Source organism: Drosophila serrata, unplaced genomic scaffold, assembly GCF_035046125.1.
Source record: "Drosophila serrata isolate PLE 108 unplaced genomic scaffold, ASM3504612v1 contig_339, whole genome shotgun sequence".
Taxonomy (NCBI): Eukaryota; Metazoa; Arthropoda; class Insecta; order Diptera; family Drosophilidae; genus Drosophila; species Drosophila serrata.
The window spans coordinates 38,183-54,819 of record NW_028257237.1 but is presented as its reverse complement, the minus strand read 5'-3'; the positions used below and the strand labels follow the sequence as shown (position 1 = coordinate 54,819).

Sequence of the window (16,637 nt, the reverse complement as noted above, 5' to 3'; positions counted from 1 at the left end):
TGACACGAGGCCACCAGCAGCAGGATTGCCCAAGTGCTTCCTCTTGCTGGACCCCAGAAACTGTTCCTCCAGTGTTCAGATTGCTCCTGAAACTTCGAGCTCAGTATCCGCACCTATCCAAGGGATTTCGTCGTTCTCCGCTCGAGTTGTAACTTCTCCCGATTTCGTCAATTACTAGGTCGCATACGACGGCATCAAAAGCAAGCGTAGAACAGGCATATATTATACAGCTGAAGAGTCTGCAGTGGAATCCATCCTCTTCGAAAATGACAAAAGCTCCTCAGGCTGAGCAGAGGCTCAGCGCGGTGTCCACGAACCGCTACTGTTTCAATTGTTTCTCCCACGAACATTCCCAAGGCAAGTGCCGTAGTGATGACCGATTCAAGATGTGCAATCAGTATCACCAAACACCAAACACACTATGCTTGGAAGTCCAGTTCCCGCACCTCGATCGCAGCAACGGATGATTCCGTGCTATCCTATCAAAGTTCCAATCCAACCAATGCCGAGTCTGGCCCCGAACTTCATCCGCTACGGACGTCGACGTCTCCCCTAGAATCCTTTGCCTCTCCCCGGCCTTCCTTAGCCTGTACTGTACTCCATTTGTAACTCTACACAAACAACAACAAATCTTTTTTCCTATATTTTAAAGGGCTTTCATAATAATTTTCAAGCAGATTTAATCTATTCAGATTTTAGTAAAACATTTAAATCTGTTAACCATTCTCGCGTCGTAAGGAAACTCGATTAAATGGGTTTTCCTGAAGATCTTTTTTAAGAATAATTCATCGAATCTTATAGAGGTTACTTTTGGCGTCCTGCATGAGAGCCATTTGGGCCCCTTATGTTTTACATCTATATATATAAAAATGCTCTGTTCGTGTCTACATCCTTCATAGACTCGAAAAGTTCTGAACCGTTTAAGCCCAAATTTTTACACAACATGCGTTGAGGTTCCAGCTCGGTTATTGACTACTTTTGATGTTGATAGCTTATCTGCGGTTGCGAATATATCTATTTTTTTAGCGTTTCCAAGTGCCCCTACTGCTGCGCCATCTACAGGAAGCCAGCTGAATCAAAGCATTTCCTGTCAAACATTCAAAACATATTAAAAGAAGAAACTTGAAAAGTTCTGAACCGTTTAAGCCCAAATTTTTAGAGAACATGCGTTGAGGTTCCAGCTAGGTTATTGACTACTTTTAATGTTGATAGCTTATCTGCGGTTGCGAATATATCTATTTTTTTAGCGTTTCCCCGTGCCCCTACTACTGCGCCCTCTACAGGCAAATCAAAGCATTTCCTGTCAAACATTAAAAACCTATTGAAAGAAGAAATTGGAGATACAAATTTTATTTTTTGTTCAGGTTCAGTAAGAAACGAAGTCATGCCACCAAAAAAGTCGAGATTGGGTCGTTGTATTCGCAATACAGAAGCAAAAAGACGTAAGATTACGAATATGACTGACGAAGAACGGGCCTCCTTCCGAGAGACTGAGCGGCTGAGAGCAATGCATGGGAACGCGTTAATATTGCTCGCAGGGGATTTCAGACAAACGTTGCCTGTGATTTCCCGATCGACACCAGCTGACGAGATAAATACTTGCCTGAAATATTCTATATTGTGGAAACATGTACGTACATTACAGTTGAAGACGAATATGCGTGTCCAGTAACAGAACGATGACTCAGCCGACGTATTCTCACGACAGCTACTGGACATTGGGAACGGAAAGCTGCCAGTCAATGAGACGTCGAGAAAAATAGTATTGCCCGGGAATTTCTGTAATTTAGTTACATCGAAGGAAGAACTTATCCAAAAAGTGTTCCCCAATATCCGAATAAATTATAGGAATCACGATTGGCTCAGTGGACGAGCGATTCTCGCTGCCAAGAACAAAGATGTCTACCAGCTCAATCATGTAATCCAAAAAAGCATAGAAACTGACGAAATTACATATAAGTCGATAGATACCGTTGTGGAGGCAGATGAAGCAGTTAATTACCCTACCGAATTTCTAAACTCACTTGATCTGCCTGGAATGCCACCACACATATTGAAATTAAAAATAGGTGTGCCGATTATCATGCTCCGGAATATAAAACAGCCGAAACTCTGCAACGGTACGCGACTCGCAGTCAAGAAATTGATGAACAACATAGTAGAAGCAACGATCATAACTGGTCCTTTCAAAGGTGAAGATGTCCTCATTCCTAGGATTCCTATGATCCCGACAGATACACCGTTCCAGTTCAAGAGATTGCAGTTTCCCATTCGTTTGGCGTTTGCAATGACCATAAATAAAGCTCAAGGTCAATCTCTGGAGTTGTGTGGTCTGGATTTGGATGAAGATTGTTTTTCACACGGACAATTATATGTTGCGTGTTCACGAGTCGGAAAACCAAAAAGTCTTTATATTTACGCGGAGAATGGAGAAACAAAGAATATTGTATACCAACAAGTATTACAGAATTAAATTAATTTGAAAATGATTATTTTTTGTTTGACTTATTTCTTATGCGTTCAACCGCAATATGCCACAGAGAAACGTGGCAGTCCATTTGGAGAATGGTCAACGTGTCTATTTCACAGAAAAAAATGTGCAAGAAAGAGTCCTGAATCGGCCAGCGACAACTCTGACTGCCTTCTTCACCTTATGCCAGGAAGATGATTTTGCCAGAACCTTGATGTATTCAGAAGTGCCCTCTTAACCATAATATGCCACAGAGAAACGTGGCAGGGCACAGCTAGTTATTTATAAATGACCTCCCCAAAGTCTTAACTAACTCGGGAGTACTTAGGTACTCCAGCGAGTTTAAACATTGCCTGCTATACAAAGACGTTGCCTTCCAGTCGGATTTACAAACAGATCTTAATCATTTTCAAACTTGTTTCCGCGTAAACTTATTAATCTTAAAGGCTCTAAATACAAGCTAATGACATTCTCTCGTGTCGTTCCTAAGCTTGCTACTTACACTCTGAACTTCTGCTCTTTAGAAAGAATGAGTTCAGTTGATGATTTGGGCGTCCGCTTGGACCATAAGCATAACTTTATCGATCATATTTCGTCGATGGTGAATAGAGCCAGGGGTGTGTTTGGCAACGGTGATCGAAGAAAATCTGTATTTGTTTCTTTAGTTCGTCCTGTCTTAAAATTAGGATGATGCGTCTATAGTAAATGCAACGAATGGGTTCGAAAGAACTTTTTAAACCCAAAGATTACCTTCTTACTCTAATAGACTACTCCTAATTAACTTACCATCCTTATAACCAACCGTATAACTGTACTTGGCATAACCTTTATCTATAACCTCATTCATGGTGATGTGGAAAGTGCTGCCTCTTTGAGTCAGTTAAATTTCCATACACCAAGTAGAAATACTAGTTCCTATATAGCCTTAGTTTTGTACCACTGTAGAGCTTTTTTTTAATTGTATGAGCCTTTCAAAGTATAATGTGCAAATTATAATGATTTGTACACATTAATCTCTAACGTAGAAAGTCTTCCCAAACTTAAAACTTTAATTCTATCCACTTAGTAATACATATTGCCGCGACTGTTGTGTATGAATATTATTGCTTCGTCGCGAGGTACTGCAGCCAAGCATTGCTTGACGCGTCAGATGGGCCTTCTGCTCCGCACGCGCTCTCATCGTCGTCTCTAGGTTCAGCAAACATTTTAAAATGCCTGCCGTGAATTTGGCTTGACTATCTGTTTTGCCGACCAGCCTCTCGAAAGCTGGTAACTATGGCACGCGCACTGCTTGCAAAGCGCTGTCGCCGAGTGGGATTCGCCAAGATCTTGGAGAGGTAACCGCTATGATGTCAGTGAGTTTGGAAAGGGTATAACTTACAGTCTCTGTTGATGATGTCAGGAATGTCGTGGCACGGCATTTTAGGATGTTCACTGTGTTGCTTTTTAACCGTGTCGTGTTAGATTGGCGGCGAAAAGAGTCCGGAAAACTTGATCTTCTAAAATATCGTAGCTTTTGCGCGATCGATCTGGCTCTGCGAATCAGTTTGATCGCGGATTTAGCTATGTACCCCTATCGCGGGTACCAGACTCGGCTTACATTAGCGTCAACCGAACGTAACGATAAGGTCACAGGTTCTGCTTAGCCTAATGTTAAACCTATAAAATATGTTCTAACATATGGGTAAGTATACTCTTAAAGCTAACTAACACTAGTAATAATGAAAAAATGAAACGATGAAGGGGCCGACGCCGTATCGGGGCCCTCCTGTGAAGCGCTATTTATGCGTCTCTTGGAACAGGCGTCACAAGCTTCCTCTTCCCCTGTTAAGGGCCTGTTAGGCTGGCCTGGTAGTGCGGGTACTCCAGATGTTCTCTGTACGAGAGACGAGTGTCCAGGATGATCCCCCAGGATGACCCCCAGGTGCCTGATTGGGTGATGGGTAGCCAGACAACCCGGATCTCCGCTGTCTCGACGCGATTCCTGCACGAAATCAGGACTGCTTTGGTCGTTTGCGAAGCTAGTTCTATTCCGGCGACTCTGCGGTATGTCATCCACAAAGCCGACGATGGTGATGTTCGACGGGAGTGGAAGGTTAAGCACTCTTTCTTTCATGATGTTCCGAAGCAGTGGACCCAAACCGGAGGCCTTCGGGACTCGACGGGCGTTCTTGAACCGTGGGTGATGTACAGGATGAGAATCCTCTTTCTGCGGATGATTTCTGCTAGTAGCCAGGGATGGTAAAAAGGCTGCCAAGCCTCCAGCGTCCTTCTCCTGTCGGCCGAATTGAAGGCGTTTCGGATGTCCAGTGTAATCACCAGGGCCGTTCCTCCACCATAGGTCGGTACAAGGAGGGTTCTCCCACCTTTTGCGGAAGGTTCTTTTCAACACGCATTTGTTCAACAAGTCGGCGAATGCCCTCGGGTGCAGCGAGATTGAATCGAGACCAGGTGCCTTTTTGTTAACTAGGCTCCTTGCCACCTCCTGCTTCAATCTCCCCGGGGTCGATGCTCCCAGGGGAGGTGCGCGGTTGTCCCTCCGGAAAGAGTATCCGTATCTGCTAGTGTCGCACGTTTACTCCACGAATATTGATATCTTATTCCCTGCATCGTTGGCTCCGCCCGCATCTCCCACTTCCAATCCTTCTCGGGAACTCGTGGAGGCTTGAACTACGACAGTGGCCTGCCGGTATGGAATTTGAGAGCTAGGCGGGACCGTTCTTTCCAACGTCCTCCCTACGAGTGTGACCTGGATGGCCTCATGGTCGTTGACAGTGACAGATCCACCATGTGACTTGTCGAGCTAATGAGTTGTCAACGTGAGTTAGGTCAATAATTGACCCTGCTCTCGCTTTGCTAAAGTTAAATCAGTCTGCGTTCCACAGCCTTTTTTCCAAACTTTGGGAGTCTGCTGCTCCTTGTCTTGCCTCCGGATACTTTCTACTGGGCTGTCACCATTGCGTGTGCATTTTGAGCTCACTGCAACCCTCTCTTGGCATTCCGCTTCCTCTATTTCCCGAGCAGAGTTCAGCCAGTATTAAATATCCACTTGCAGGTCCTTCAAGCGTTCTAGCTTGGTCTACATCGCCAGAGTTATGTGTCTGACCTGTTTCTCGTTTATCTTGTTGAGGACTTCGTCCAAGAGTCTGCCCATCTCCGAGATTTTACCTTACACTTATCGGCGGAGTGTTGCGATGAGAGCTTGTCGGGCTGGCAGCATCTCGCATCATACCGTAACCGAACACTTCTGTAGCTTTGCTCGCTGGTCGGATCGGTGATCTCAAGAGCGGAACTCAGTTAACGAAATATCAATTAGAAACTATTTAGAATTTTAAGTTTTACTTGGGCTTTTGGTTTTTAGACATACAATTTCGGAACACGGATAATTTAGGTAGGTATTAATTGCAGGATTGCGTTGGATTTGGATTTGGAAACTGCCGCAGTGTTGGAACAATTGGTCATAGATTTCGACAAGAATCATACAATGAAGTTAGACGATCTGAGCTTTGTAAATGTAACTCTATGACCGGATGCAATATTGTGAATATATGTAACCATATTGACAGATATTAAAAGTTTGCTATCGGTAAGGCCAAAATGTTCTTGGTATGTTAGCTGTCTTATATGGTTATAATTAAAATGATTTGCATTGTTCTGCTATACCCTGGCACGCGCTCGAATTTGGGATCTTCAGTTGTGTCCCGCTTCTACTAATTTCCTTTGCATTTGGAGTTAAATGATGAAACATTTTGCGGTTTATTAATAATTATGTAAAACCTGGACATATATCTTTATATATATAATATATATTTATAAACATTATAAATATATATATACATGTGTATATATGTATGACTGTATCTAGAAGCTAAAGTCTAACTCGAATTAAGTTGTTGGTTAGATATGGAATTTTATTAATTAAGATGAGCTGATTTTTTTTTTTTTTTTTTTTTTTTTTTTTTTAGTGAGCTGAATTTTATTATTGTACAATTACTGTAGTATAGCAACTTTTTTACAATAGTGAGGGGAGAAGTTCAATGGAAAATGGAAGGAAGATCCGGGGGTGACCATGCTACTTACTACCGGGACTCGAACCCGGACCGGCAGTGCTACGGGTTCCAGTGTTTGTCGTCTCAACCCTTTGAGCTGATACATATATAACTTTCAAATATAAATTTAGTTTGATATAAAAGCATACGTCGAGCAAATGCCTTTAGTTGCCTTTTGTTCTTTACTTAATTTTATTATCCTTAATTGGTACTCTGCACATACAGTCCAACAAAGTAATGTTCTGTCCAGTCTCGGTGTAACATGGGAATACGAATGTATGTTTCTGGAAGAAGACTGTAGTAAATAGGGACTTCACCGTTGGTGGGATATTAAAGGGAATTCTGATGGAAAATGAGCAGATTCGACTAAGTTACGATAGTAAAATGTCACTGACGAGAATAAAAAATATCTATATATATATTTAATGTTTATATATACATATAAAAAAACAAAGAATAAAAGAAACAATTCTCCCTTGCTTCCATGTTCATTTAACTTCACTTTACTTTATTTTAATTACTTTCAGTTCCCCCAGCAATAAAGGCATTTAATCAATTGGTAGGTGCGCCTTTGGATAGAGAAGTGACTTTAGAATGCATTGTGGAGGTATATCCCAAGCCTCTAAATGGCTGGTTTCGCAATGAAGGTAACCCAGCAGTAGTAGTAATAATGATTGCCTAATAAACTATTTAATACATTTTAGGCAACATCAAACTCCATAATGGAAGTAAATATAATATAACAGAAACAATGATTAGCCAGTACTCATGGCACCTTAATCTGACTATAAGGCATCTGACAAAATCCGACTTTGGAGCTTACAGCTGCTCAAGCGTTAATGCCCTTGGAAAAAGTGAAACGCGCATTCGTTTACAAGGTACTGAATAGCCGTGACATTATTAAATTTGATAATTCTAAATATTCAAATTATCTTCCTCTTAGACGGAAACAATTCCAAAAATTCTTAAAATAAAAAAAAAAATAATAAATAATGACTACTTGGTAAATTGAAAATGAAAATGGTGCAAATAAGTAAAGCATCTTCCGAGTGTGTTATGATCACCATTCATAGCCGAGTATGTTTAGTAGACCTCAATGCCCATATTTCCACTATAGTTCTGACGATAAATAAAATAATGCATATCCGTACTTATACTGCAGGTATAGTATTAGTTAAAAATGGCGCGATCGAACGATTATACGTTGTTGTCATAAGAACGATTGGGAAATAAACAAAATATTAAAATTTCGTAGTTTCAATCAATTTTTACATATTCTACCATTTCAGGGTATTGTAATTTCAGTCAGCAGTTTGCAACGAAGCGAAGGAGTCACCTCCGACCATATAAAGTATATATATTCTTGATCAGGATCAACACCCGAGTAGATCTAGCCATGGCCGTCTGTCCGTTTCTAGTTTTACTAGTTTTTCTACATGTTTTTAATAGTGTTTTTTTTTTAATTGGCCTGCTTTAAGTAAGTGACTTATATGATTTGTCAAAGTAAAATTTTTATTGTTATTTATTTGCTTATATAATTCATTCCATTCCATTATATTATGGACATGATTACTAAAATCGCTTAAACTAATTGCAGAACTCTTTTTTTAATCGTCTTTAGTGTAGCCATACTTTAGTTAATTTTTATTTTTTTATTTGTAGTTATTTATTTTTATTTTATTCAATTTTCTTAAATTTTAAGAGTTGATAACAGAAAAGAAAATTTTTTTTCTCTTTATGTTGTTTGTGCTCTTTATTTTTGTGTTTGTTTTATTATTGTTAGACTCTACTTTATTAATAACGTTAGCAGAGGAGTCCACTGACTATTGCCATTTTTGGATTATAATTATTAATATCTGTTTCTTCAAAAAATTTTCTTATTGCATTTCTTTGCATTTACTTTTACAGGTTTTCTATCTATAGTTTTGTATAGCTTTACGGGCTACACATCTAATTGGGCAGAAAAAGTTCCGCTCAATTTTACAAAAAAATTTTTTCTTATGTATTATAAATGTTTATATTTTAAATAATATCTAGTTATATTTCTCCTTTGGCTCCAATCGGGGATGTCTTCATAGTCCGGTTGCATCAGCTGGTTGGCTCGCTGATGCTCCTTCGCTGGCATAAGGGGCGACCTGTCCCTCACACTTGTTGATTCAGCTGCAGATCTCCTGGGCCTATAAGATCAAGCGGAACCGGTGCCGGTCATCGCACAGGTTTCAAACAGGTTGATATGTAGAATGGACTCTCCAATGGCAATCCTTGGAACATTCCTTTTCTTTTTTTAACAGCTGTTTTGGAATTGGAGGTGTTATTATTGTTTTCTCGTTAATTTGCTTAATAACTGAGTGAGCTGGAACCTTGGGCATTATTATTACAAGACTTGATTTAAGGAAATTAAGTTCTTGCAGCGGGGGATGATTTGTAAATAATAGCCACTTAATATGCGGTATTCTTTTATTTATTTTATTCTTCACGCCCCCCTTTTTGCCACTCACTCACTCACTCAGATTTATTTGTTCCATTTTTCCAATCTTCTCCCTCCTTTTCGGTTGAATTTTTCAAATTATCGACAGGTATCTTTGTCACGGTCGCCATAAAGTAAGTCCAAAGGGTCGCCATAAAGTAAGTTCAAGTTAGTTTTTGGTGTAGGTTTCTTTATTTTGTGGAAGCAGCAATGGTGCCTCTCCAACGTTTATACCTTTCCTGATTTGCATTATTCTTTTTCATTCTAAGTAAGGTTAAGTCTCGTTGCTGCGCTGCACGCAGACGGCGGCAGAGAGACGGCTATGTACATACATGCTTAAGTATATAGGCTATGCTTTCTTAAACAGGAACGCGAGGTATATGCACATGTCGTCCGTTCGTGTTACAATTATGCCGATGATAGCACCAGCGATCGGTTCATATTTCGGCCACTTGGGTTTATGTCCGGGACATTTTAAATATGTATACAATGCAACAAAGTGTTACAGTGTGTACCCTTTAAGTACTCTTGGTAAAGTGGGTATACAATATGTGCATACTGCACTATCTGAATGAAACTGTGCAGTAAGTCTTATATATACTATAACTCGTATGTGTGTCGGACCGATCCAGATCGGACGACTATTTCATATAGCTGCCATAGAAACGATCAAGAAATTAATAGAATTTAAAATAATAACTCTTTCAGTTTTTTATCAAAGAGATTTATTATTCCAGAATTTTATATTAATTTTATGAAAATTGAAGAACTTAATGATATAGCTGCCATAAAAACGATCGTAAGATAATGTAAAACTGTAAATCTAGTATATAAAAATAGAGCGGGTTTTCCTTCCTGATGATTTAACTCCAGAACGCACGAACCGGATTCGCTGGTTTTGCATTTGTTGGAAATGTCTCGGAGTCCGTGACGCAAGGAACAAAGATCATTCAGAAAAAATTTCAACAGAAAAGCGGGAAATCCATCACTGATATATGTATAGCATTCTCTACAAACCAAAATATCAAGTAGTCGTTTCCTAACATTTCAATTGGAAACAATAAAATAAATATAGTGTATTGTGAAACTTTTTGTTCAACTTCAACAGCATGCATTTCTCAGTTGAAATGTGTTAATTATGTGGATCGTGTATATGAGCTCAAATTCATCACTCTTTTCATAGTCCCAAATGCCTAAAGGGTGACGCGAACATCATCCGCCGCACAAGACATGCAAGCCAGCAACAAGTGTGTTCACAGAACTTAAGCGAAAGAAGACAAAATATAATAAGAGAAAATATCCTATTGAGACAACGCGTGAGCACACGAAGATCATAAGCATCATAAAATTCTTTGGCATTCCAATATGATAGCACTGAGAACTACAGTGATTTAGATATTGGACTAATGACGACTATATGCCGATATTGCAATGCGTTAAAGTTCAAAAGAGAAACGGCGAGATTGTGCTGCGCAAGTGAAAAAGTTAAAGTGGCTCCATCACTTTTCAAATATAAAACAAAAATAAAAAAAAAATGTGCCGAACAAAATGCAACAAGACGGACCCGATTCACATTACCGCAGAATAGACGAAATTTTAATAAAAGAAGACAACCTGTAAATTTAGGCTTGAATCGCGCTTATGCAGCGTTGGCTGTATCATCTGGCATGGCAGCCACGTTGTTCAAAGCTGTCGAACTGCACATTCCGCATTGAAGCTGCATTTCAATCTTCTTTCGGTTGAAAATCCAACGTGCACCATGACCAAAAGCTCGGAGACAGCAAAATTGATGCGAGAATCTAAAATTATTGCTAAAGGATTTTACAGGTGATTCAAGATTTTTTGGTGGGACTTTAATATTTTTCTCAGGCTGTGAATAAAATTAATGCTTACCTGAAATCGTCCTCTTTTGTTGTCAAGTCAAGAAATTTAAATTAATTATGAAATTGAGTCAACTTACAACTGTTGGCGCTTGGCAATGACAATATTCCTAAAGATGCTTCTACTGGAATGACATCGTTGCAGACAAATGTTTGAGAATTCACGTCATTAAAGAGGAAGTCACCAACAAAGTTTTTTTCCGACGTTACCCAAAATTATAAAAATCTCGATTTGATTAGAGAACGAGCAACGAAGAATAAATAGTTGGAACTCCATTCAAAGTCAGATCGTTAGAAAGCTTCATGCATACAAATCCGTTGACGGAGTGACCAACGAGGATTAAGAGACTGACTATCCAACGGAGTTTGTGTACTTGCTTTATGTCCCAGGAGCTCCGCCGCATAATTTACAGCTCAAGGTTGGCTAAATCACATTCACGTTGCGGAATCTGTCTAATCCGAAATTGTGCAATGTTACGAGGTTTTCCGCCAAGAAACTAATGAACAATGAAACTCAAGCAATGATCATCAAGGGAAAATTCAAAGGAAAGGAAGTCCTAATCACACGAATTCTAATAATTCCAAATGATTTTTCATTTCAATTTAAGCGAATTCAGTTCCCAGTTCGTATGGATTTTGCGATGACAATCAATAAATCATAAGACCAGCGTTGGAAATAGCATGGGCTCGTGTTCGAAACAGGTCTTCCTTGTTTATTTTTGCTACGGAACATAAAGAAAAAAATATAGTTTATCGTATCGCCCTCAACTTATGAGATTCAAATACATTTTATAGAAATTTGAATTAGCTGCATTTTGTTATCACTCCGGAGTTAAATAAAACATTAGTTAGAGGCAAAACAAAATGGGCCGGGTTCACTACTACATCTACATTTTAATTTCTTTTGAATTATATGATTATCTTATTTAGTTTAAAAGATGATTTTTGCAACGTAAAATGATAAAATGAGCTACTGTGCGACGGCCGTATTTCAAACACCGGTCGAACACCTCCTGCATCTGTCCTTTTGCTTTTTTTAATGCATAATTTTGAGTGCTGCGACAAAAATTATGGGGTGAAGGTAAATCCTTACAACACTCAGGCGAAAAGAAAGCTACCAGAAATTCCTTAGCTTTGTTGAGGATCTTTTGATGCTGTTCATACTTTGCTTATTTGTGATTAAATTTCATTTGAATTATATTATGCATTAGCTTGTCTTGGCCTAGAAAATAAAATTGTAATTTGGATCATATGCTATTGCATTGCCACTATAGTGGGACAGTGAGGCAAGCGACAAAGTACGCAGATATGATATTTATTCCCTCCTAAATTTGAGGGTCAATCTTAAATTACAGAAATTTGGTCAACATGATTAGACTGTCAGCCTGTGGAGGTAACATTTTTCACATAAAAGAGCTAGCCGTCTGAGTGTGTCGAACTTGTGCTTGCATTGCAACAAAGTGTCACAATGAATTTGAATTTTTTTCAAGCACTTATTGTGCAGCTTGTATATTTTGAAGAATAGATTTGCGCACAATTACTGGTATAATAATTAGAAGGGTATTAGTCAGTCCAAGTTCAATACTTGAAGACTCTACCTTGTTAATAAGGTTTGCCGCAGAATCTACGGTCTTAGTATCAATTAAACTCATTGCGGGTAGAAAAATTGTGTAATTATAAAGTGCATACCCATTACTTATATTATATATTTTATCTATTCTATTGTTATTCATGCGATTGCAAGACTTCTCTACCTAGTGGGTCGCATGGCTTTATGGGCCACACTTTAGTTGAGTATAGTACAATAATATTAAATTAATTATTTTTAAAACATTATTTTTTAATTTTTCTTTACATGTCAACCTGCCAAATTTATATGCCCTTGCAAATATAACTTCTATGACTAGGAATCCTTACAATATAAATTATATATATTTGTGTTAAAAAACAATGAAGTAATACCTGCTTTCATTTCATTCACCTATACATATTATGTTTTCAGTTTTACATTCACAGATTTGCATTTTTCCTCTACGTCAAACGATCGCTTGTATGACACCTATATGATATAGTCGTCCGATTTTCATGAAATTTGTCACACAAGACTAATTAAGACTAATTCAGACTTTTAAGACTAATATAAAATGGCTTTACCTCAAATTTGATGAAAATCTATTGAAAACTGAAAAAGTTATAATTTCTAATTGTATTAATTTCTCGATATATATTTCATAAAATTGTACACAAAATTGTAGAATAAAATAAAATGGCTAAATTATAATTTTTAATTGTATTAATTTCTCGATCGTTCCTATGGGAGCTATAGTAGTCCAATATAAATAAAATTTTACACAAAATTGTAGAGTTTAATAAAATGGCTATATCTCTAATTTGATGAAATTTTGTTGAAAACTGAAAATGTTATAATTTTTTTTTTGTAAAAATGTTCCGATCATTCTTATGGCAGCTATATGATAAAGTCGTCCGATTCGGCCCGTTCAGACATATATACGAGAGAAAGTATATCGAAGGCCAACTGCAAAGTTTCATTCAGATAGCTTCAAAACTGAGAGACTAGTTTGCGTAGAAACGGACAGACGGAGAGACGGACAGAAGGACAGAAGGACATGGCTAGATCGACTCGGCTGTTGATTCTGATCAAGAATATATATACTTTATATGGTCGGAGGTGCATCCTTCACTGCGTTGCAAACTTCTGACTGAAATTATAATACCCTGGAAGAATATAAAGCTTCGCTGTATGAAGCTTCGACATTTATACAAGCTGATTTTTTTTATTTGTTACATTTAAATTCTGGTAAATCAGGTTGAACCATACTCACACACTTTTCTAGAAAATTTTACGACCGACTGGGGATTGAACCTACGTCTTAATGTTTACCAGTCCGGCCGCTTACACATCCCGCCGCGCAGACAACTAAATTTGCGTCTACGATATACACACATATGTATATCGCATGTGAGAGGTATAAAAACTTGCAACCTCTTTGAGACATTTAGATTTTTGCTCGCTTGATAGTTTACTTTACCGTCGCGTTGCGATTTTTTACTTTATTTTATAATTTTTTAATATAATGAATTTTCTTAAAAAAAATTTGTTTCTGTTAAAGCTTGGCCAGCAAAATTAAAATTAATCAATAACTGTGGTTAAATAGGATAACAAAATTGTACTACATAAAAAGTACACAAACTCTCGAAAATATAATATTAAGTTGATACTAATAGGATTCTATTCTCTAGATATTTTCCGATTTTCATTTAGAGAAATTCTACTTAGTTTGAAAAGCAAAACGTAAAATAATTGCTGGAATTTTTTTTTTTTTTTTTTTGTCGGACTTTGAGTTAAATATCTCGAAAGGTAAATACGTTTACGTTTAATTTGGTCTTTTGTCCATAAAAACAAAAAAGAATTGTTATTTACTTGGTGCTTGTGGCCTGGCTGAAGGGGTTCCGTGACATGCTTTCCATCATACGACGCACTTGCTCCTCGTTGCCATACTTCTGAGCATCGGTCACAACGGCGGCATGGTGGGAAACGGCTCTGCCGAGATTTCGTCCTGCATCTGGCGATTTAGCTCGAAAGAGTGCTTGACGGACGCAAAGCCAAAGAGGGCGCCAAACAATCCGAGAGCCATTAATACCAAGGCCACCCGCCAGTTGGAAACCCTGTTCACTTCCTTAATGCCATAGTAGGCTCCCGGGTTTGGATCGTAGTTGGGCTTCACTTCCCATAGGGAACTGCTGCCATCCTCGCCCACGGGACTACGATCAGAGCGCTGTGGTTGCCACAGAAGGCTGGCATCATAGTCGCGCCTTCTCTGCGACGTAATAAGGGTCCTATAGGCCTCGGATATCTGAACGAATCGGTCTGTGCGTTCGGGACTTGTTGCATTGCTCAGGACGTCGCGATGGTACAGCTTGGAGAGCTTAACAGAAGCGTTGCGGATATCCCTGCTGCTGCAGTCGTTACTTATGTTCAGCACCTCATAGTGGAATTCCGTCTTTTTTTTACTTTTCGTGGAAGAAAGCGCACAGATGCCACTAGTCCTGGGCGAGAGTACGAGTCGGAGCATCTTATATTCTTATAAATTAAATTATTATTTTGTTGGAGAAAAAATTGTTTCGAGAGATTAATCAAAAGAAAACAAATTGCTCTGGCTGATAAACATGGAAAAAAAAATTAAAATCACTCCAATGTAAAGCAGTGGCCGTTGATGCACTACGGTCAGTACATTCAAGTGGCCCGTATGACACCAGGCACGTGCTTGTTTTGGTTAGGTGTTAGTGGGCGCGATGGAAAATATAGGTATATAGGGAAAATACTGGTATAATAATTAGAAGGGTATTAGTCAGTCCAAGTTCAATACTTGAAGACTCTACCTTGTTAATAAGGTTTGCCGCAGAATCTACGGTCTTAGTATCAATTAAACTCATTGCGGGTAGAAAAATTGTGTAATTATAAAGTGCATACCCATTACTTATATTATATATTTTATCTATTCTATTGTTATTCATGCGATTGCAAGACTTCTCTACCTAGTGGGTCGCATGGCTTTATGGGCCACACTTTAGTTGAGTATAGTACAATAATATTCGGTCTGTGCGTTCGGGACTTGTTGCATTGCTCAGCACGTCGCGAAGGTACAGCTTGGAGAGCTTAACAGAAGCGTTGCGGATATCCCTGCTGCTGCAGTCGTTACTTATGTTCAGCACCTCATAGTGGAATTCCGTCTTTTTTTTACTTTTCGTGGAAGAAAGCGCACAGATGCCACTAGTCCTGGGCGAGAGTACGAGTCGGAGCATCTTATATTCTTATAAATTAAATTATTATTTTGTTGGAGAAAAAATTGTTTCGAGAGATTAATCAAAAGAAAACAAATTGCTCTGGCTGATAAACATGGAAAAAAAATTAAAATCACTCCAATGTAAAGCAGTGGCCGTTGATGCACTACGGTCAGTACATTCAAGTGGCCCGTATGACACCAGGCACGTGCTTGTTTTGGTTAGGTGTTAGTGGGCGCGATGGAAAATATAGGTATATAGGGAAAATACTGGTATAATAATTAGAAGGGTATTAGTCAGTCCAAGTTCAATACTTGAAGACTCTACCTTGTTAATAAGGTTTGCCGCAGAATCTACGGTCTTAGTATCAATTAAACTCATTGCGGGTAGAAAAATTGTGTAATTATAAAGTGCATACCCATTACTTATATTATATATTTTATCTATTCTATTGTTATTCATGCGATTGCAAGACTTCTCTACCTAGTGGGTCGCATGGCTTTATGGGCCACACTTTAGTTGAGTATAGTACAATAATATTCGGTCTGTGCGTTCGGGACTTGTTGCATTGCTCAGCACGTCGCGATGGTACAGCTTGGAGAGCTTAACAGAAGCGTTGCGGATATCCCTGCTGCTGCAGTCGTTACTTATGTTCAGCACCTCATAGTGGAATTCCGTCTTTTTTTTACTTTTCGTGGAAGAAAGCGCACAGATGCCACTAGTCCTGGGCGAGAGTACGAGTCGGAGCATCTTATATTCTTATAAATTAAATTATTATTTTGTTGGAGAAAAAATTGTTTCGAGAGATTAATCAAAAGAAAACAAATTGCTCTGGCTGATAAACATGGAAAAAAAATTAAAATCACTCCAATGTAAAGCAGTGGCCGTTGATGCACTACGGTCAGTACATTCAAGTGGCCCGTATGACACCAGGCACGTGCTTGTTTTGGTTAGGTGTTAGTGGGCGC

General features: G+C 38.7%; 2 protein-coding genes and 1 pseudogene across 2 annotated transcripts in view; 2 read left to right on the top strand and 1 right to left on the bottom strand.

Moving 5' to 3' along the window:
• Window positions 1-16,637, top strand: part of DIP-lambda (Dpr-interacting protein lambda) — a 105,449-nt gene that overhangs the window by 76,233 nt on the left and 12,579 nt on the right. The window contains exons 5-6 of the mRNA XM_086837985.1: window positions 7,047-7,166; window positions 7,224-7,397. Of these exons, the coding sequence (XP_086694111.1) occupies window positions 7,047-7,166; window positions 7,224-7,397 (294 nt within the window). The remainder of the gene's footprint in view (window positions 1-7,046; window positions 7,167-7,223; window positions 7,398-16,637) is intronic.
• Window positions 859-2,489, top strand: LOC147642876 (uncharacterized). Its single transcript, XM_086837987.1, has 2 exons — window positions 859-1,630; window positions 1,709-2,489. Exons 1-2 carry the CDS (start codon window positions 1,385-1,387, stop codon window positions 2,471-2,473), a joined length of 1,011 nt encoding a protein of 336 aa, XP_086694113.1. The 5' UTR covers window positions 859-1,384; the 3' UTR covers window positions 2,474-2,489.
• On the bottom strand, window positions 14,289-14,960 carry LOC110180594 (dnaJ-like protein 60 pseudogene; annotated as a pseudogene).

What these genes read in the sequence shown, in the direction of transcription:
- LOC147642876 (XM_086837987.1), top strand. Translation starts at nt 1,385, where the DNA reads ATGCCACCAAAAAAGTCGAGATTGGGTCGTTGTATTCGCAATACAGAA. An exon ending in ATTCTATATTGTGGAAACAT is followed by an intron (nt 1,631 to 1,708) that starts GTACGTACATTA and finishes TTCTCACGACAG; the next exon opens with CTACTGGACATTGGGAACGG.